This window comes from Chelonia mydas, chromosome 8 (genome assembly GCF_015237465.2).
Source record: "Chelonia mydas isolate rCheMyd1 chromosome 8, rCheMyd1.pri.v2, whole genome shotgun sequence".
NCBI classification, from domain to species: domain Eukaryota; kingdom Metazoa; phylum Chordata; order Testudines; family Cheloniidae; genus Chelonia; species Chelonia mydas.
In genome coordinates, this window is record NC_057854.1 from 68,907,079 (window position 1) to 68,928,818 (window position 21,740).

The following is a 21,740-nucleotide window of genomic DNA, read 5'->3' on the forward strand; positions in this document are numbered from 1 at the left end:
TATCTGATCAACAGGGCGTGGTGCAGTCGACATCCTCCCAAACCACATACCTTTGGAGGCCATGTGAAAATCTGTTTGATCATGTTTGACTGGGTTGGTGTTACAAAAAAAGGAGGACCATCATCTTTATCTGCCTGTGCAAAGAAAGCACTGCTAATCTTAATGTGAAAGAGCCCCTGTGCTGTCACCAAAGTTAGTCACTTGCTTTTAATGACTAAAGCTGCAAGGTGAACACACATACACACTTTATATAGATATATATACACACACACACACACACATTATATGGGGGTGTATGCATGCATATCAACATCCATCCATTTTTAGGACAGAAATCATTTAGCATTTGGGAATGGTCACAGTTCTTTAGGCTCTGGCAATAAAAATGTAGATATAGGATTAGAAGAGATGTACTGTCCTCACTAACTACATTTTGTGTTGCCTACACTACACAAAACGGCTGTAGTATGTTTACTCAGCTTGTTGCTGTACTTTTGAAAACTGACAGACAAAGGAAGGAAAGGTGCCGGCTGTACTGATCTACGCACACAGAAATAAAAGGCAAGTTATCCAGTAAGGATTAAAGATTTCCACCCTCAGTTAGGCAAAACATTATCATGGTCTCCAAAGATACAGAAACCCTGACCTCCACTATAGGCAGCTAGGTCTAAACAACCTCTGCTAGTCTCTGAGGTTGTCTTGAGATAAAATATGGGGAGAAGATGAGAATTTAAAAAATAAAATTCTAAGGTCCTGCTCCTTTTTAAAAAAGCACTTCTCTTTTGTTCATATTGCAGTTTATTAAAGGCTAATTTCAAATCATTGTAATAAACATACCTATGAAGCTGAAATTGACCAAAATGGACTGTGAATTTGGTAGGGCCCTACACATAAGCTATTCATGAAGTAAGAGTAGTTAGATACAACATCCCCATCTGCCACCAAACAGATCCTCCAATAGCAACTCTGCCAACACTCAAGGGAATGTTTGACTCCATAAATGTTTCTTTGAATATGCTCTAAAGTCAGCCAAACCAGCATTCTGTTGAATCAGAGAAGATAATTCCACAACTCAGAATGCTCAGACACCAGCCCACAAAAATTCAAATCATAGGATTGACACTAAGAGAACCCTAGTTTAAATCAGCTGTTGCAACAGAGAACTGGGAAATCCAGTCTCTCTAAACAGAAGCCTCACTGTTGAATAATTATGATTTTTTTAAAATGCTGTTCTTTTGGAATGCAGTGTCAGTGATCCCTTGAATAAGCAGAGAGTCTGCACCAGACTGGGGCTCAGAAGATCTGGGATCTATTTCCAACTCTTCCATGTATTTCTTATGTGACCACTGGCAAGTCACTTAATATTTTTGTGCCTCAGTTTTCCCATATATAAAATGGGGATAATACTACTGTCACCTCAGAATGAAAAGTGCTACATAAAATCCTAAGTATTATGATTATTACCATTTAGTTTAAAATTTTACTTCAAAGTGTAAGGCCATATTATCAAATGCAATACCTAAGATACACCCCCAAATTTTGTGCCTGGAGTCACTTTTTACTAACAAATTATCTGAGTGCACAAATTTCAGGAATTTACAGATGCAATTTAGCCATCTGCCTTTAGGTCTGTTACCTCAATATAATGCTCTATTCAAATTAAGAATAGTGTATCAAAAAGTACTCTCCCTGCATCTCTGAAATAGCTGCAAACAAATTAAAATGCTATGTTCTCAGACAGAATACCACATAAAGAAACTACTTTTAAAAAAAAATGTCTTGAATTAAAAATATTGGACCAGATTCCCCTTTAGTGTAAATCTGCATAGCAACATGACCTGTTGTGATGGCATGTATGAACCCCACACTGGAACTGAAGGAGTTAAGGGGCAGTTCTGGGCGCAGGAGAGATTTATCTTGGGAGATCCTGAGTAAGGATATAGAGTCTGGGCTGTTGAGGAAAAGGGTCTGCAAGCAGCAGCTACCCAAGGCACTAGAGGAGGGACTATCCTTTTTCTAGGACTAGGGAACCCTTCACTCTAATTTCTGGTGGATCATCTGAGGGGTTTTTGACTTCACCCTGGTTTGGGAAAGTAAGTGGGAGGAAGTGGCTGAGGAAGGCACCCATAAAGCAATATGGGGTGTTTGCTACCACTGTGTCTCGTGGTGCTCTGGGTCAGAGCCCAATAGAGGGGGAGGGCTTGGGCTCTCCTACCAACCACCTTCTCATGAAGGGGGAACAAACCCCTTCTTCCACCCTCCTGGAAGAGAAGGTGGCGATAGAGACACTGTAAGTCCTAAGGCAAGGGCATGCAATCCACAGGAACCTGGAGGTGGGCTGAAGATGCTTTATTTTGTTGGACTCTGTTACCCCGGTAAGGGGGCAGACTTGACTGGTGACCTGGCCAGAGGGCTGAGTTGCTACCTACCAAATGCCACAGAGAAGGAGTGATTGCTGGTAGGGGACACTGAAGATGGGGGAGAGCTGGGAGCCAGTGATCTAACCATTAGGTGTCACCATTGGTAAGCCCAGCCTCCTCACACCTGTTCTATTATGAATTAACTAGCAATCAGTTTAGTTCTATAGAATTAGCTTATTATCAGATACCATCTCACATTTTAAAACAGTAACGATAGTTATAAGGCAGGGAGGATGGGGTTAGGTTGCATTTACCTGATATTGTTGGAGACTTCAGATATAAAAAGCTGGGGTACAAAATCCCTAGAGGAACTATAATGGGGCACTCAAGCCTCCATGCAAGGCAGGAAAAGGTTAATCAGTTACTGAAAGCCCAATTAGTCTAAACTGAGAAACCTGGAGCTGGAGCTATGCTTCCATGGAGGAGTGAAACAAAAAAACAAACAAAAAAAGGAGGTCCCAGCTCAGGAACAGGCTGAGAGAGAGAGAGAGAGAGTGTGTGTGCACATGCGCACAGATATGGGACTCTCATGATGGGAGAGAAGGCTAGCTACAGCCAGGGACTATGGGAGACTGGTGCTTAGCAAATCTCCAGGAGGAATGGGAAGAACTGATGACACAAAGCTAGCAGGGTGTTGCCAATACTTGGGAGGATAGAGCTAAAATTCAGAGGGATCTTGATAAATTAGAGAACTGAGCTAAACAATGAAATGAAATTCAACAAAGACAAAAGTAATGTGCTACACTTAGGGAAGACAAATCAAATGCACAAATACAGAATGGGGGAAACTGGCTTAGCAGCAGTACAGCTGAGAAGGATCTGGGAGTTGTGAGTTAGCAACATGAGTTAGCAGCGCGATGCTGTTGCAAAAATGCAAATGCATTTTTGGGTTGCGTTAATAGAGCTATAGCATGCAAGTCACGGGAGGTGATAGTACCACTCTACTCGGTACTGGTTACACCTTAGCTGGAGTACTGTCTCCAATTTTGGTCACCAATGTATAGAAAGGATGTAGAAAAACTGGAAAGGATCCAGAGGCAAGCGAAAAAGATGATCAAAGGGATGGAATGCAAGCCATATGAGCAAAGGCTGAAGGAACTATGCTTTAGTTTGGAAAAGAGGAGATTAAGGGGGAATATGATAGCAGTCTTCAGATACTTGAAAGGCTGCCATAAAAAAGATGGAGAAAAGTTGTTCTCTTTTGCCACAGAGGGCAGGACAAGAGGCAATGGGTTCAAACTACAGGATAACAGCTTTAGATTAAATCTCAGGAAAAACGTCCTAACTGTAAGAACAATAGGATAATTGAATAAACTGCATAGGGAAGTCATAGAATCTCCTTCACTGAAGGTTTTCAGAAAGAGGCTGGATGGCCATCTGTCTTGGATGGTTTAGACACAACAAATCCTGTATCTTGGGAGAGGGTTAGACTAGTTGAACCTTGCCGTCCCTTCTAATCCTATGGTTTATGATTCTATGAAGTCAAAGCACCTCTGCACAGGCTCAGTCAGGGGTCTGCCTGCATGGATCCAAATGCAGGACCGGGGTCTAATGATCTAGACACAAACATAAATAATCAAAAGTGTCAAATGTGTGATTACATTTAAATTTAGCATATGTCTTCAGCACAAATCTGCATTCCAACAACATTCCACCCACGTAGAGTTCTTTAAGAATATGTTAGGACAGTATTATCAACCTTTACAGGCTGACAACCCCTTATTCACAATCTCCTTACATTTGCTATAAAAGTAAAAAGAATGTATCAGTGGTAATAATGATAAGCCTGTATAATTATGTGTCTGTATTTCAAGAGGCTGACAGAAAATACTTGACATTGAAGGACATGATTGTATGAGGAATGGGTGAGCGAGAATTTCTTTGCTTTACATTGTAATAAATTTTTCAATGCTTCAAAACCCCCTGATTGCCTTTCGCAGCCCATCTGGGGGTCATGACCCATTGATTGAGAAACACTGGGTTAGGAGTTGGAGGTCTTTTTCAGCCCTGTTTTCCAACTTTGATACTTAGGAACTTTCCATGGAATTGTAAATGAGGTCTACTACTATTGCTTGAAAATATCATTACTGGAGAACCTCATAATAATACTGCATACATTAGGGGCAAAATCCTCCTCTTAAATTCATGACAAATCTTGATGCCAATATTCTAATCTTCCTGGCTCTGGAAAAACTCCCATTAAATGTCAACGGGGGATCGGTGCATGCAGAATAATACAGTTGAGAGTCATAAGGATCTGAGAGAAGAATTTTCTCCTTAGCTTTGTACCTCCTTCAAGGGGATGCTTTCAAGGTTAATTAACAAAAACCCTGCAGCTCAATTTCTGTTCCTCATTCAATCAGCTTGCTTGAGTTGACCTTTTCTAAACCACAGACAACAAAGATCCACTAACTACTGCTCTATGTAAAGGCGAAATGGCACTTTACAGTTAAAAAAACAAACAAAGGGAAGTTAAATTAGATGGCATGGCTTTGAATTTATACCATTTGCAGCCCAGCACAAAATGTACTGTAATCTACAGAATATAGACAATTTCAAAAAAATCATACATAACAGCATTTACTTCTTCAGGACCACAATATGGCAATATGTTATTTACAAGCAGCAGCTAACTCTTTTTGCTTAGCTTGCCACATGGATAATATTGAGTAAGTTTGGGATTTTTAAAGGTGCACAAGTGATTTGCATACCCAAGTGGCATAGAAAGACAATGGGATTTGGGCACCTAACTCTCTCAGGCTCCTTTGAAAAATCCCACCCTATCACAATGTTATTGGATTCCTGAACGTTTAAATCAGTTACAGTCCCTCCTGCAAAGAGTGATTTTTTTTACAGTCCTCCCACCTTTCTCATATAGGTCCTCCATGGCTCTCCAGGTTTCGGCTCGGATCTCACGATTACTTTTACCAGGAACTTGTGCATCGGGCCAGTGTACCAAATAAAGATCTAAAAGGGAAACACAATCAATTTGTATTTATTTATATAAAAATAAAACCCTCCAGTGATGCAGCAGAGTACAGTAGTTGAATGGCATTCTTCACCCCTTAGCAGTACCAAACCACTCCTAATCTATCTCTATCAAAAAGTTTATGACTATTACTAAGTGACCAGTAAATATATTTCCTTTCTTGATTTCATAAACAAAACCCTTTACCACTTTATGCCCCAACCCTGCAAACATTTAATTAATTAATATTATTTGTATTGCAGTAGCATCTAGGAGCCCCAATCATGGATCAGGGCTCTTACATACACATATGCATGGTGCTAAACTTTGAACACGAGTAGCCCCATTGAAATCAAAGGGCAGTACTGTAATAAATATGATTAATAATAATAATGCTAAACCCACACCAACTCCAGTAGAAATTAACAAGAGGCTAGAACAGTAGGATCAGACGGTTGCCTGAATATCTCAGAAGTGCCCAGCACCCTCAAGTCTGTGGGAGGTGAGGATGCTCAACACCACTGGTGGTGCATAGAACTTTCACAGGAGTGGGCCTTTGTTGCCCACTGAAAAGAATACTACTGTTTATACATTTCTATGGGAAATTACAGTACAATCATTCCTTCATGCCATTGTGTACTAGAATTGGCAGCGCTTACATGTTTCTAATGCTCTTTTACCCTAACAGTGTGTTGCAATTTTTTATGCAACACAATTATATATAGATAGATATATGTTTTGTTAACCTTTTTATGAAATGTCAACACATTTTTCTAAAACAACTGACATTTATTGCAGAAGAAATTACCCAAATTGGTACCATAGCCATGGGCACTGAAAAAATTAAAATAAGAATGGGCATCCCAGATAGATTTTTTTGCACCAGATCGGGTACATAGAACCTATAGCGCAGCTCTTTCACCAAAAATGACACATTTCCAATATAGTTTAAAAAAAAGGAATAATTTATACATACTGGCCAACATTTTCAAGCCTGGTTGCCTAAAGTCTGGCTGGTGAATCTGTATTTAAAAACATAACTAGAAATGCCCTCAATTTCAAAGGTGATGAGCAAACTCAGCTCCCTCTGAAATCAGTGAGCACTTGCATCTTTAGTGCTTCTGAAAATGGAATTTGGAGTTGCTCAGTACCTTTGAAAATCAAGGCATTTTTATTTAGATTCTCAAATATGGATTCAGGAGCCTAATTTCAGGCACCCAAATTTGAAAATGGTAGCCACTGCCTTGTACTTTTAGTCCACTGATACCCAGACAGCAGCTTGTGAGCTGCACGTGGCTCATTAATGTGTTTCCTGCGGCTCTTTGCAGCACATGATATTAAAACACAGTGTGATTTAATTATTAAATTATTAACCAATCCGGATGCTTTTCTATGTTATTAACCTACTACTACTAGATCGCATGCCCTGATTCTCATGGGTGACTTTAATTTTCCTGATATCTGCTGGGAGAGCAATACAGCGGTGCATAGACAATCCAGGAAGTTTTTGGAAAGCGTAGGGGACAATTTCCTGGTGCAAGTGCTAGGGGAGCCAACTAGGGGGGGCGCTTTTCTTGACCTGCTGCTCACAAACCAGGTAGAATTAGTGGGGGAAGCAAAAGTGGATGGGAATCTGGGAGGCAGTGACCATGAGTTGGTTGAGTTCAGGATCCTGACGCAGGGAAGAAAGGTAAGCAGCAGGATACGGACCCTGGACTTCAGGAAAGCAGACTTCGACTCCCTCAGGGAACAGATGGCCAGGATCCCCTGGGGGACTAACATGAAGGGGAAGGGAGTCCAGGAGAGCTGGCTGTATTTCAAGGAATCCCTGTTGAGGTTACAGGGACAAACCATCCCGATGAGTCGAAAGAATAGTAAATATGGCAGGCGACCAGCTTGGCTTAATGGTGAAATCCTAGCGGATCTTAAACATAAAAAAGAAGCTTACAAGAAGTGGAAGGTTGGACATATGACCAGGGAAGAGTATAAAAATATTGCTCGGGCATGTAGGAAAGATATCAGGAGGGCCAAATCACACCTGGAGCTGCAGCTAGCAAGAGATGTCAAGAGTAACAAGAAGGGTTTCTTCAAGTATGTTGGCAACAAGAAGAAAGCCAAGGAAAGTGTGGGCCCCTTACTGAATGAGGGAGGCAACCTAGTGACAGAGGATGTGGAAAAAGCTAATGTACTCAATGCTTTTTTTGCCTCTGTTTTCACTAACAAGGTCAGCTCCCAGACTGCTGCGCTGGGCATCACAAAATGGGGAAGAGATGGCCAGCCCTCTGTAGAGATAGAGGTGGTTAGGGACTATTTAGAAAAGCTGGACGTGCACAAGTCCATGGGGCCGGACGAATTGCATCCGAGAGTGCTGAAGGAATTGGCGGCTGTGATTGCAGAGCCCTTGGCCATTATCTTTGAAAACTCGTGGCGAACGGGGGAAGTCCCGGATGACTGGAAAAAGGCTAATGTAGTGCCCATCTTTAAAAAAGGGAAGAAGGAGGATCCTGGGAACTACAGGCCAGTCAGCCTCACCTCAGTCCCTGGAAAAATCATGGAGCAGGTCCTCAAAGAATCAATCCTGAAGCACTTAGAGGAGAGGAAAGTGATCAGGAACAGTCAGCATGGATTCACCAAGGGAAGGTCATGCCTGACTAATCTAATCGCCTTTTATGATGAGATTACTGGTTCTGTGGATGAAGGGAAAGCAGTGGATGTATTGTTTCTTGACTTTAGCAAAGCTTTTGACACGGTCTCCCACAGCATTCTTGTCAGCAAGTTAAGGAAGTATGGGCTGGATGAATGCACTATAAGGTGGGTAGAAAGCTGGCTAGATTGTCGGGCTCAACGGGTAGTGATCAATGGCTCCATGTCTAGTTGGCAGCCGGTGTCAAGTGGAGTGCCCCAGGGGTCGGTCCTGGGGCCGGTTTTGTTCAATATCTTCATAAATGATCTGGAGGATGGTGTGGATTGCACTCTCAGCAAATTTGCGGATGATACTAAACTGGGAGGAGTGGTAGATACGCTGGAGGGGAGGGATAGGATACAGAAGGACCTAGACAAATTGGAGGATTGGGCCAAAAGAAATCTGATGAGGTTCAATAAGGATAAGTGCAGGGTCCTGCACTTAGGACGGAAGAACCCAATGCACCGCTACAGACTAGGGACCGAATGGCTAGGCAGCAGTTCTGCGGAAAAGGACCTAGGGGTGACAGTGGACGAGAAGCTGGATATGAGTCAGCAGTGTGCCCTTGTTGCCAAGAAGGCCAATGGCATTTTGGGATGTATAAGTAGGGGCATAGCGAGCAGATCGAGGGACGTGATCGTTCCCCTCTATTCGACACTGGTGAGGCCTCATCTGGAGTACTGTGTCCAGTTTTGGGCCCCACACTACAAGAAGGATGTGGATAAATTGGAAAGAGTCCAGCGAAGGGCAACAAAAATGATTAGGGGTCTAGAGCACATGACTTATGAGGAGAGGCTGAGGGAGCTGGGATTGTTTAGTCTGCAGAAGAGAAGAATGAGGGGGGATTTGATAGCTGCTTTCAACTACCTGAAAGGGGGTTCCAAAGAGGATGGCTCTAGACTGTTCTCAATGGTAGCAGATGACAGAACGAGGAGTAATGGTCTCAAGTTGCAATGGGGGAGGTTTAGATTGGATATTAGGAAAAACTTTTTCACTAAGAGGGTGGTGAAACACTGGAATGCGTTACCTAGGGAGGTGGTAGAATCTCCTTCCTTACAGGTTTTTAAGGTCAGGCTTGACAAAGCCCTGGCTGGGATGATTTAACTGGGACTTGGTCCTGCTTTGAGCAGGGGGTTGGACTAGATGACCTTCTGGGGTCCCTTCCAACCCTGATATTCTATGATTCTATGATTCTATAACCAATTAAGTTATCAACTTGCATTAAGTTAACTTATTTGCTATGGTAATTATATATATATAAATTAAATATTCCCCGTCATACTGTTTAAATATGAATATTATAGTAAATTAAACAATGAATTCACACTACTGTGGCTCTTTTGGGTAATGCTGATCTTTAATTTGGCTCCTGAACCACTGAGTATCACTATTCTAGTCTAAGACACAAACAGGAAAAGGAAACAAGTGATTGGCTTAAGTGTGTGTCATTCATAACCACAGATATTCTTTGTGTTTAAAATAGATGTCTCTTGCTGCTAGTTCCTATCTAGCCTAGGTGAAGGAGTAGAAATTGTAATTCTTCACAGTGAAAGTATTTTTCAGAATATACCACAACAATCACTTACAATAACTGTTTGTGGAAACAGGACTCCTCTGGCCTATTTTTTTTTTTAATCTCTTAAAACTTCAGCCAAAGTATTGAGGATAGCTGGCACACTGAGTTGGTACATTAGTCTTTCATTTCTAGGCAAGATAATTCAAAGCTTGATTTAAGGGGACAAATAAAAATAAGTTTGATGTTTTCATCCTGGTCTTCATTTGTGCACAACCTAGCAAAATTATCAAAATATGTGTCTCCTCCTGATAGGTATATGACTAGAATAACATAGGGTTTTGCATATTAGGACTAAGATGCATTGGCAGACGTATGTAGGGAAAGCTGCATACAAAACCATGAGCCAATACTTCAAATTCCTACTGAGGTGAGTAGTCCAATAGGCTTTCAAATAAGCATGTGAGTAAGGACTATATGTAAGGATTTGAAGAACTGGGATCTATCCCCCATTCAGGGATAATGCTATTAGTTCTTTGCTCTTTTTATACATTTATTCCCAAAGTTAGAAAAGATCAGTAAATAAAATCTTTAATTTAAATATACAAGACAATTGCCACAACTGAACAGGGACAAGTTATTAGTACAGTTAGAGGCTGACCTCATCTGAAAGAAGGAAATTACACATCTTTAATTGCTATGTTCTCCAATACAGAATAATCAGGACTGCTTAGCAATGCCAAAAAAAGTATGCAGGGAAAGCTCAATATAACTACTAACTGCAACAGTATTCTTGCAAAAGCCTAAATATCCAGCTATGCACCACAATCTGTAAATGTTCATGAAAATAGCTGTTCTGCAGATTTTCACATACAAAGATGCTTTGTATTCAGCTCGAGAAATTGCAACACCCAGAGAAGAATGACTTTTAACAGCTTTGAGAACTGTAAGACCTCTGGCCTTGTAGATCTCAGAAATGCAGTACATTTATCCTTCCTTGTGTTAGTGTCTCAAAGACTTCTTCTGATACAAATGGGATTAGCTGTCTTTCAGGAATCTTTTGTTTTAGAAGAGTGATGTTTCCACACCTGTGATGTCTATATCGTATCATGATTTTATTTAAATATATTTCAGAAAGCCATAGGTGAACTTAAAATGAGTTTAGTGTTGGCATGATAAAGCAATACCACTTGCAGATTTTCTCAGTTTGCAAATTCTTCGTGAAATTTACTTCAGTTCAGAGATGATCAAGGCAATATTCATCAATTAAACCCTCTGCACTTAAGTGAATTTCAGCCTCTATGATAAAGTAAATGAAATCACAGCAAGCTTATTTTAAAAAGCAAAATATCAAAAGGTACTTAGATGTTGAGAAGAAAATCTATGAAAGACTGTACCATACTGAAATGTTTGAAATATACTTTAAAAGGCAGATTGTGGCTACTTACATGATGGTGTACAAAGGGTGGTGAAGCAAATAAGTAGTCTTCTGAACTCTCCTTCTGTCCTTGTACAGGAACCAGCCCTTGAAGCCCTTTCTCTCCTAGGGTAAAATTCATCCCAAAGCAGAGCACTCATACAAAAGCTTATGCTCTATTTAAGGGGCAATTCTGATCCTAAGGAAGTCAATGGCAAAAATCAATAGGGCCTGGATCTGGCCACAAGAGATTAACTGGTACCCTGTGCTCTGGGATGAATATCCCCACCAAGTGCAAGAACCCTTCTAGGCTGGTGCCTTTGACAATGCTTGATATCTCAAAGGTGGATTGCACTCGCTATACCAGAGAACAGAACTGAGCTGGAGGGAGGGAAGTGCATACTGTACCCTTTCAAAGAGCGGTGGTGCTGCCACTCCAGTTTCATCTTTTACAGTTTATTCAGTGGTTATATTTCTTTATTAGTCATTGAAATGGAGATCTGATTATGGTTTATGGCATAATCATTGTGAATGTTGAGCACTTGAAAAGAGATCAAGTCCTGAAATTTCATTTACTATGTGTATGTATTAGGGCTGTCAAGCGATTAAAAAAATTAATCTCGATTAATCGAGAAACATTAAAACGTTAAAAACATTAAACATTAAAAACATAATGTCAATTAATCGCACTGTTAAACAATAATAGAATACCATTTATTTAAATATTTTTGGATGTTTTCTACATTTGCAAATATATTGATTTCAATTACAACAGAATACAAAGTATATACAGTGCTCACTTTATATTTATGTTTGATTACAAATATTTGCACTGTAAAAACCAAAAGAAATAATATTTTTCAATTCACCTAATACAAGTACTGTAGTGCAGTCTCTTTATCATGAAAGTTGAATTTACAAATGTAGAATTATGTACAAAAAACTAACTACACTCAAAAATAAAACAATGTAAAACTTTAAAGCCTACAAATCCACTCAATCCTACTTCAGCCAATCACTTAGACAAACAAGTTTGGTTACAATTTGCAGGAGATAATGCTGCCCATTTCTTGTTTACAATGTCATCTGAAAGTGAGAACAGGCATTCGCATGGCACTGTTGTAACCAGCGCTGCAAGACATTTATGTGCCAGATGCACTAAAGATTCATATGTCCCTTCATGCTTCAACCGCCATTCCAGAGGACATGAGTCCAAGCTGATGAGTTCTGCTCAATAACGATCCAAAGCAGAGCGGACGGATGCATGTTCATTTTCATCATCTGAGTTAGATGCCACCAGCAGAAGGTTAATTTTCTTTTTTGGTTGTTCGGGTTCTGTAGTTTCTGCATCGGAGTGTTGCTCTTTTAAGACTTCTGAAAACATGCTCCACACCTTGTCCCTCTCACATTTTGGAAGGCACTTCAGATTCTTAAACCTTGGGTGGAGTGATGTAGCTGTCTTTCGAAATCTCACATTGGTACCTTCTTTGCGTTTTGCAAATCCGCTGTGAAAGTATTCTTAAACCAACAGGTGCTGAGTCATCATCCGAGACTACTAACACATGAAATATATGGCAGAATGCGGGTAAAACAGAATGGGAGACAAGGAGTTCAGTCACAAATTTAATTAATATATTATTTTTTTTAACAAGCATCATCAGCATGGAAGCATGTCCTCTGGAATGGTGGCCGAAGCATGCAGGGGCATACAAATGTTTAGCATATCTGGCACATAAATACCTTGCAAAGCCGGCTATAAAAGTGCCATGCGAACGCCTGTTCTCACTTTCAGGTGACATTGTAAGTAAGAAGCAGGCAGCATTATCTCCTGTAAATGTAAACAAACTTGTTTGTCTTAGCGACCGGCTGAACAAGAAGTAGGACTGAGTGGACTTTAGGCTCTAAAGTTTTACATTGTTTTGTTTTTGATTGCAGTTATGTAATAAAAAAAATCTACATTTGTAAGTTACACTTGCATGATAAAGAGATTGCACTACAGTATCTGTATGAGGTAAATTAAAAAATACTATTTCTTTTATCATTTTTACAGTGCAAATATTTGTAATCAAATATTATATAAATTAAGCACTGTACACTTTGTATTCTGTGTTGTAATAGATATCAATATACTTGAAAATATAGAAAAACATCCAAAAATATTTAATAAATTTCAGTTGGTATTCTGTTGTTTAACACTGCAATTCATCATGGTTAATTTTTTTAATCGCAGTTAATTTTTTTGAGTTAATCACGTGAGTTAAGTGCGATTAATTGACAGCTCTAGTATGTACATGTGTTTGCGTGTGTGTATATATATGATGTTGTCTCCTGCTTTTTATACATAATGTATATATGATGTTGTCATAATATATATACACACACTACCAAGTGTATATACTGTGACAGGGCATGGCCAGATGACTATAGTAAAGTAATGGGAGACAGATACATTAGCCACAGGCTAAACAAATCCCTGTTACCAGGAGAAGCAAATGGCAGCTACTCCAGGTCAATTAAGAAACCTGGGGCCAATTAAGATCTTTCCAGAAGGCAGGGAGGACATCTAGGTTGATTGGGACACCTGAAGCCAATTGGGGCTGGCTGAAACTAGTTAAAAGCCTTCCAGTTAGTCAGGTGGGTGTGTGTGTCAGGAGCTGTAGGAGGAAGTCGCACTGTTGGAGAGACTGAGCAGTACAAACCATATCACGCACAAGGAAGGAGGCCCTGAGGTAAGGGTGAAGTGGATCTTGAGGAAGTGGGGCCTGCTGTGGGGAAGTGGCCCAGGGAATTGTATGCATCCTGTTTCTAAAAGGTCAGCTACCATAGCTGATACTATTAGGTTCTCTGGGCTGGAGCCCGGAGTAGAGGGTGGGCCCGGGCTCCCCCGCTTGCACCCCAATTAATCACTGAGACTGGGAGACAACAGAGACTGTGCAAGGGAGAGTATCTTCTCCTCACCTCCCTTGCTGGCTAATGATGAAAATGGCTCAGTAGGCTGTGACCCTTGCCTCTAGAGAGAGAAGGGCTATGTGGAGGGTCACAGTGAGCCTCTGAGGCTAGCGCAATCCGCCAGGAAACGCGGGACCCATGGAGGCATGGACGGAGCTTTGTCACAATACACATAACACACACACTTTGATTTACCCAAATGTTTTTCTCCTTTGAGGATTACATGAACACAAACATTATTAATTTAACAAATTTATGGTAGGAAATTAGTATTAAATAATACAACAAAATACTCCTGGTCCACTGGACTGGCACATTTTGAGAAGAGCTCCCATGACCAAAATGTTTTGTAAATTGTGAGTGGCCATTTACTAGTTAGCTGTAAATTAAGTAATAGTACAAATAGCAATGTTAAAACACAGTCTGTTAAAAAAGCAGGAGACAACATCATTTCTAATATTTCTGAATAAAGCAACAGTGTTGAAGACTGAATTCTGCTTCCTGGCCAATAGTGCGAATGGAATCACTAGCTAATTCGTTTCCAAAAACGCTTGCTTAGAAAATCCAAATTAATTTATTTATGTATGCCACTTAAATGCAGAATTAAGTAATAGTTGCTATGATTCCTAGCTGTATATAAAAGAAATAACTTTTTGCATCAAGGAAGAAATCAAAGTCATTAACCACCATTTAACTACTGTTAAACACAAGACGCTTTGGCTATGAAATTTGTTTCAAGCACCCTTTAAAGGCAATCAAACTGGAATAATGCTGTAGTAAATATGGCCCTGAGGCTGGAATATCAAAATATGGCACTGTAGGTAACCCTAATAAAAATCAGCGTATGGAGTATTTTTAGATTGTGATACTTAAGTCACTTGGTGGGTCATTATTTCTTAGTTGTAGTCGCGTCCAGAGACAACAAAACCCAGAAAAAGCTCATCTTCATTCAAAATGCAGGCCTAGTTCTACACAGTTAAAAGTCAGTAGCATGCCTGTTAGTGGAACTAAAGTTTGTGATTCCACTTGAATTCTCAACTCAATAAAAAGCATACAGCTAACTAGAATCTGAGGTTCAACAGACATGAGGAAAACAAAATAGTTTATGAATTCAGTAACGCACAAACCATACTCAAAAATAAATTATTTGGGGGGCTGTGTCCAAATCCAAAGGAATGTGTTCTTGTATTGCCAAACCTATAAGATTTGCTGCTATTCCATACTGGTTTATCATGGATGCCAGACACTAATCTTAAATGGAAAGAGCAAGGACCACATTTAGAAAACGCAAGCAATGGAATATTTGTTTTAACCACGGCCCATAAATAATACACATTTCCAGCTTCTCATGGATATATAATCCACTAATTAAAATAAAATCCATGAACACTGAAGTCAATGGGGCTTTGCATGGAATCAGGAGTTCCAAGTGGTTAAAGTTTCTGGGGCTTTAGTGTCTTTTCAATTTTCAGTCATACTAGTCAGATTTGCGCTATAATATAAAAATATAAATTGTAAAAACAAAGGCATTGTTTAAATATCTTCCATCTTATTGCATCATCCATGTATCTTTTATAGAAACTATTAGAAGAAAAGAATTCTTGTTATTATATTCTAATACAATCAAGAAAATTTCATTTAGTATTTTACCCTGCTCCTTATTCCATATACCCTTCTCTCACAGAAGAATTGCTGGGTTTCAGCAACTGTATCAGAGATGCTCATAACAAAAACAATTTGCTTTCCTAAATAAGCTTGGACACACATTGCCTTATCATCACCAGAACTTTTTTCATCATATATTTTCATACCCTGCCTGTTCATAAGAATGGAGAAGACTGGTCTGTGGAAGGCTGACATAAAATAAGGTGCATGCTCATGAATGAAAATAGAGCTGATATATCTAATTTTAGGTCTACTAGCCTTTAACTAGATCCCTTTATGTAGGTCTCTGCATTGTTGTTACATTCATAGGATTTGTGAGAAGTTTCAAGTTTGGGGGGGAAAATGTATTCTCAGAAGATTTCATACTTTTGCATTGTTAAAAAACTTGTAATTTTATGTCAGAAGATGCTCCTGATGGTATTTTTTGCCTCAAAGTCCATCAAAGCACCCTAGAAACAGAAGTAAATTGGAATAATGGGAATTCAATCCAAATTTATTCCAGCTAATAAATGTGAAATAATCACAGATTTGCCATGACAAAAACACAGTAGCTCATAATTTTAGCTGAGTCTGCCCACCCTCAAAAGCCAGGGCATACATTTTGTCAAACATATTAAGTGCTTTAATTTAAAAATTTACTAAAGGTATAATAAACCATTCAAATAAGAAAGAACCATAATACACTTAACTTTTTTTATGAGAATTGTATCAATAATCTAACAGGTCTTGTTTTCCTAAGGAATGTTACACATTCCTACATTACATGGTGTTACAGAATTATTGTAATTTCTAAATGCATCTTATTAAAAAAGGAACCTTCTGCAGAAGCATTATTTGTTGATAAGACAGAGAGAGATAGTGCAGCATCCGTTTTGACTAGGTTAGTGTTTAGAAGGCTATCTTCACAACCGTAAGGACTATAATCATAAGGCCTGATTTTCAACTCCTATTGACTCTAATAGGATTTGTGAATGTTCAACTTTTCTAAAAGTCAGGTCCCTTTTAAAATGAAAGTTAAAATGTCTCTGAAGGAATAGCCATAATTTTTTTAATTTAAACTGCAAAAAACTGTGGAATCTATTAACAAAATGACCAGCCTGAGTTATGACTATAATTGAAAAGAGCAAATTGAAAAGAGAGAACTTATATCAGCTAGATTCTGCCTGGCTTTTAGGTGGGTACACAACACACTTAAGGGATGGGAACTGCAGTCCCTGTTCTTTCCAGTTACTCTCCTGGGGTACAAAGGTGGCAGGGAGAGGTGGAACTATGGCTGGAGCTATGGCTAGTCAGCTGTCAGCAGAGATGGCTCACCATGCAAAGGGAGTATGCTTCACCCCTTAAAGTAGTGCAGCAGTGTGTGTGCTCCTGTGCACAGTGGGGGACTCTGGGAGACAGTTGCCACTCTGAGATAGAATACTTCCTGTGCAACACAAAGGAGGTCTGGCTTTCTCCTGCCCTCAAAGGAAGGCTGTAGCTAAATGTCACAATCTTAAAAGAAAAAGCCTGCTCCATACCTCAATTACACAAGGGCAAATCAATATCTCACGAGATGTCAATGAAATTACACTAGTATAAACATGATGTTAACAAGAGGAGATTCAGCCATGAGGCTCCCGAATGAAAAGATTTGAACATACCTAACAAACACAAGCTATCTCACTCGCTCTCTTTCTCTCATGCCATTCCAAGAACTAGATGGTAACAGCATCTAAAATACTTCTGCCACCTGAAAATAAGCTTTTTTTTCAATGCAACCATTCCTGGATCAGCAAACCAAAAAATAATGTATCTGCTGATTATTTGTACAAGTTCTCAGTCTTATCAATTTAGTACCCAAAAAGGATACAAAAGTTTGCAGTATTCAAATAAATGATCTAAAAATGATTTTCTGGAGTTGGATCAAGTTTTTGCTCATCAGCATTCAGCACCAGTGCCACAGCAAGCAGAATAACAAGAGACGAAATACAAAACATGAAGAGCTACTAAAGGGAGAGCAGTGATGAAGAAAATATGTTCCTTCTTAATTTAGACAGAAAGTACAAAGTCATGGACTGCAGTTCCTTATTTATGAGAGCATCCTTCCAGTGATCAGTATCTGTACTGCATAGAAGTATGGAAGTGGCTTTAGAACATTTCACATTAGTCTGTAGGAAACCACTGATGGATACATTTGCACTGTTAACAGAACTAGAACACACCATGTTTGCATAGACGTATGCCACAATCTTTTAATGCATACACTATGGTAGCTTTGATAAATTATTTGGATTTTCTTTTTGTTCACCTTACAACACATGGGAAAAACCCTAAACCCAGCACTCAGTAGGATATTCCACAAAACCTTTGTGTGTATTTTTTTTTTTTTTTTACAAAAGCTGTTTGTTTCTGCCTTACAGTTTATTTATTGGTGCTGGTGCAGGAAGCGGAAGAGGAGCAAAGGGAAGGTTTTCAGTGCCACCACTGATAAGTTTGACCGTTACATTTATTTTCTTTGGCAGTCAACACTGACATTTTGGTCTAAGCTTCTACAGTAAGATAATTTTAGATTGCTATTTTTCATTTCCTCTCCCCTTTCTTTTCCTCCTTTCAGCTAGGAAAGAGAAAGTGCCCCCCCAACCCCCCAAAAGCTTTTAAAATACTCTCCATTTCCATTTCTATGACATCCCCCTATTGCTATCAAAAGATAATGGGCAACTAACTAGTGTCCCCTCTACAGCTTCTTCTTGCCTCAGATAATAATCTATGTTCTATGACATGAACTCTGGTGGCAGCCATGTCAGTTTCCCTGATTATGATATACTATACTGTAGGTACATCACTAGGATAAAATTTTCAAAAGTGCCTAAATCTCATTGATTTTCAATGGGACTTAGATGTCTAAGTCACTTGAGCGCTTTTGAAAATTGTACCCAAAGTTTATGGCATCAGATAGCAAGCAAGCTAGACAAATCTTTTAAAACATATTCATAATTTTAGAGAAAGTTTAAAGGGTGACATTTTCAAAGGTGAAATTTTTTACCCATATTTTCAAATTGAACATTTCAGAAATTATAATACACCATGCAAGCAACCAAGACTTTAAGAGTGACCTTATTTTAAAGTTTATACAGCAATCTTTGTTTCCTTAACCAAAACACCTGAACTGTTGTATAGCTGATCCCCAACTTGATTTAACGATTAAATGTAATTTTACAAAATTCATTCTAGACAATTTAAAAGAGATCTTGCAACAGCTACAATTCTAGGGCCATATTCTGTGCCCTCGGTTACATACATGCAACCCTCATGAAGATCAGTTGGGACAAGAGGTTTTCAGACATATAACAAAGAGAAGAATTTGGCACCTGTGGTCTCTCTCTGTTATGAAGTCCATCCTAGAATTTATTTATCTTCCCCAACACTCACATGGGAGGCACAGTATATCAACAACATAAAAATGTCATACCAAGGTACTGAACACCAAGTCTTTTGCATGATTCCAGGCAGGCTTGTTTTGTGTTTTCATAGCCATAGTCGGTATGCCAGAGTTTGGTAGTTATCCAGAGGTCCTCTCGCTTCACATCACTTTCTTTGATAGCTTTCTGAAGGAGTGATTCACAGCCGTATCTTTTTGCTGTATCAATATGACGAATGCCACATTTTTGTAGTGCATACACCACAGCATCATGGGAATATCCACCTTGATGGGATGTACCTAAGCAAATGTTAATAGGCATGAATTGTTATTACTTAGTGATAAACAGAATTTTGTCCGATTTTTCAGTTTGCAATTTTTGCTGTTGTGACAATTAACATATTGAGTCCTCAAATAATTATACAAAAGAAATGGGAATTGAACGAGAGAGAATACTAAAAAAAATACAAACCCTAGGAGAACACAGGGTCTAATTCTGATCTCAACATTGGTGTAAATCAGGAGCAACTCTGCTGAGAATACTGGCATTTCAGCAGCATACAACTGTAAAAAAGTGAGATCAGAATCAGGGCTATAGGATTGCATGACCTATGAGCATACACTACTATAATTAGTTACTTCTGAAACCAGTATCCTTAGAGAAGGACAGAGACCAGTTATATATAGTATGGCAAATAAACCACATTCATTTGCCATGTGGGGTGTAATATAAATATTTATATGGTGAAAATATTAATTAAATATTAAAGTAAAAAATGAAAGTATCAGTATGTCACTTCTTAAAAAGAATGAGTTAGATTCAGCAATTTGCTGTGTAAGAGACAAATCCTGACGTCTTTACTCCATCAAATTCCATGGAGCCCCAGGTAAATATTATACCACAATACTACATAAAGGGCTATATTAATCTCCAGCGTAAACAGTGTAATTCCCATACAAATTTCCCAGCCAAATTCATTGAACCGAAACAGTAGTGTAAGTTACAGATGGGATAGCACAGTGTTCAATTGGTAGTCCATGGCCCCCTGGGGGGTCCGCGAGCCCTTTCAGGGGGGCTGTGGAGCTCCGCGGCTGAAACCCAGTACCCTGAGTCCCAGTGCTGAAGCCAGGAGCGGCACGGGGCTGAAGCCAGTGCCTCCCCCACCCCAACCCCTGAAGCTGAGAGCAACATGGGGCTGAAACCGGCAAACTCCCCCGCCTCCCCCGCCCAAGCCAGGAGCAGCAGGGGGCTGAAGGCAGGAGCCCCAGCGCCCTCTCTCCTCCCCACTGCTGAAGCTGGGAGCTGCACTGGGAGGCCACCCCGCCCATACACAGTCCCTAGCTACCCCCCTGCCGGCACACACCCCTACCTACTCCTTGCCTGCACCCTGAGCTACCCCACTGCCTGCACACAGCCCCTAGCTAGCCCCTCCCTGCACCCTGAGCTACTCCCCTCACTTCACACAACCCCTAGCTACCCCCTGCACTCTGAGCAGTTTTCAAACTTTTTGAACTGAGTCCCCCCCTTGAAGTTATATATTTTGGTTGCATTTCCCCACAGCCCAGACAGGCTGGGTGGCCTCCTGAGTGAGTCAGGGAGTGGAGGTGGCACTTCCTCCCTGGACGGTGCTGTGCCGAGCTGGCTCAAGTCCTGCCAGCCCTTGCCCCGCCCCCCCCCAAATAGAAGTAAAACTATTCCTATGCCCAAGGGTGCCCCCCTGGCCTGATCCCTGCACCACCACCCCAATTCCCCTGCCAGGCAAGGGCGTTTTTACAGCATGTTGAGTGGGGCCTCAGCAACAAAAAGGTTGAGAACCCCTGGGATAGAAAATGGACATAAATGGGGTTTAAATGATAAGACAGTGTAATTTGCACTGCCTAGGCATTCACTGGATGTACTAAATAAATGTATTTTACATGGCAAGGGGATGGAAGGATGAGACTACTTAGCAGGAAAAGCCACTGGCAGAAGGTCTATTAGATAAAGAGTGTTTGTGAGTGTGAGGAGGGGGCTGTTTTATCTTCTATCTTCCTATTAGTAGTTTTTCCTGCTAAGGGCCACCCACCCCTTCACAGTTGTTTCCCAACAGCAATATTTTCCACAATCTCTGTTTGGGGACATGCTCAGTCCACTCATAAAAGTAAGTTTCTAAGACTATGGCTGCTACCAAAGACCCTAGTCCTGCAACTGACAGTGGGCAGGAAGATTGCTGCATCTGCATTAAGGCTCCTCATTGGGGCTCTTCAGGGGCACAGCAGTCTGCCTGCAAAATACAAATTGCAGTATCAGGCCCTAAATGATAACCAGGTCACTGTTGCACCTAAAAGGGATAAAGGACTCCGGTTGCAGAAGAATATTATTCAAGTGACGTATCCCCTGCTGGTTTTCTCCACCCTCCAAACCTGCTTCATTCTACACTGAACACAAAGATCCACACCTTTACCAGATGAGTATACTGTGTATATCAGGGGTGGACAAACTACAGCCCGCCAGCTGTTTTAAGCTGCCCCTCGAACCCCAGCTGGGAAGCAGGGTCTGGGGCTTGCCCCCCTCCAGTGCTCCAGCTGGGGAGCAGGGCCAGGGAGCACTCCCGGAAGCAGCAGCATGGCCCCTCTCCGGCGCTCCAATGGGAGCTGCAGGGGTGGTGCCTGCGGATGGGGCAGTGTGCAGAGCTGCCTGGCTGCGCCTCCGCGTAGGAGCCATAGCAGGGACAGGCCGCTGCTTCCG

At 40.5% G+C, this 21,740-nt stretch overlaps 1 protein-coding gene across 9 annotated transcripts in view; it reads right to left on the minus strand.

Annotated features, from left to right (window-relative positions):
• Positions 1–21,740, minus strand: part of LOC102931241 (uncharacterized oxidoreductase ZK1290.5) — a 76,605-nt gene that overhangs the window by 33,521 nt on the left and 21,344 nt on the right. For all 9 annotated transcript variants that reach the window (XR_005226443.2, XR_005226442.2, XR_005226440.2 and 6 more), the window contains exons 2-3: positions 19,064–19,312; positions 5,286–5,387 (exon numbers count right to left, since the gene is read on the minus strand). Coding sequence is in view for 4 of the 9 variants with exons in the window: in XM_037906379.2 (XP_037762307.1) it covers positions 5,286–5,387; positions 19,064–19,312 (351 nt within the window). In the remaining 5 variants the exon portion in view is untranslated. The remainder of the gene's footprint in view (positions 1–5,285; positions 5,388–19,063; positions 19,313–21,740) is intronic.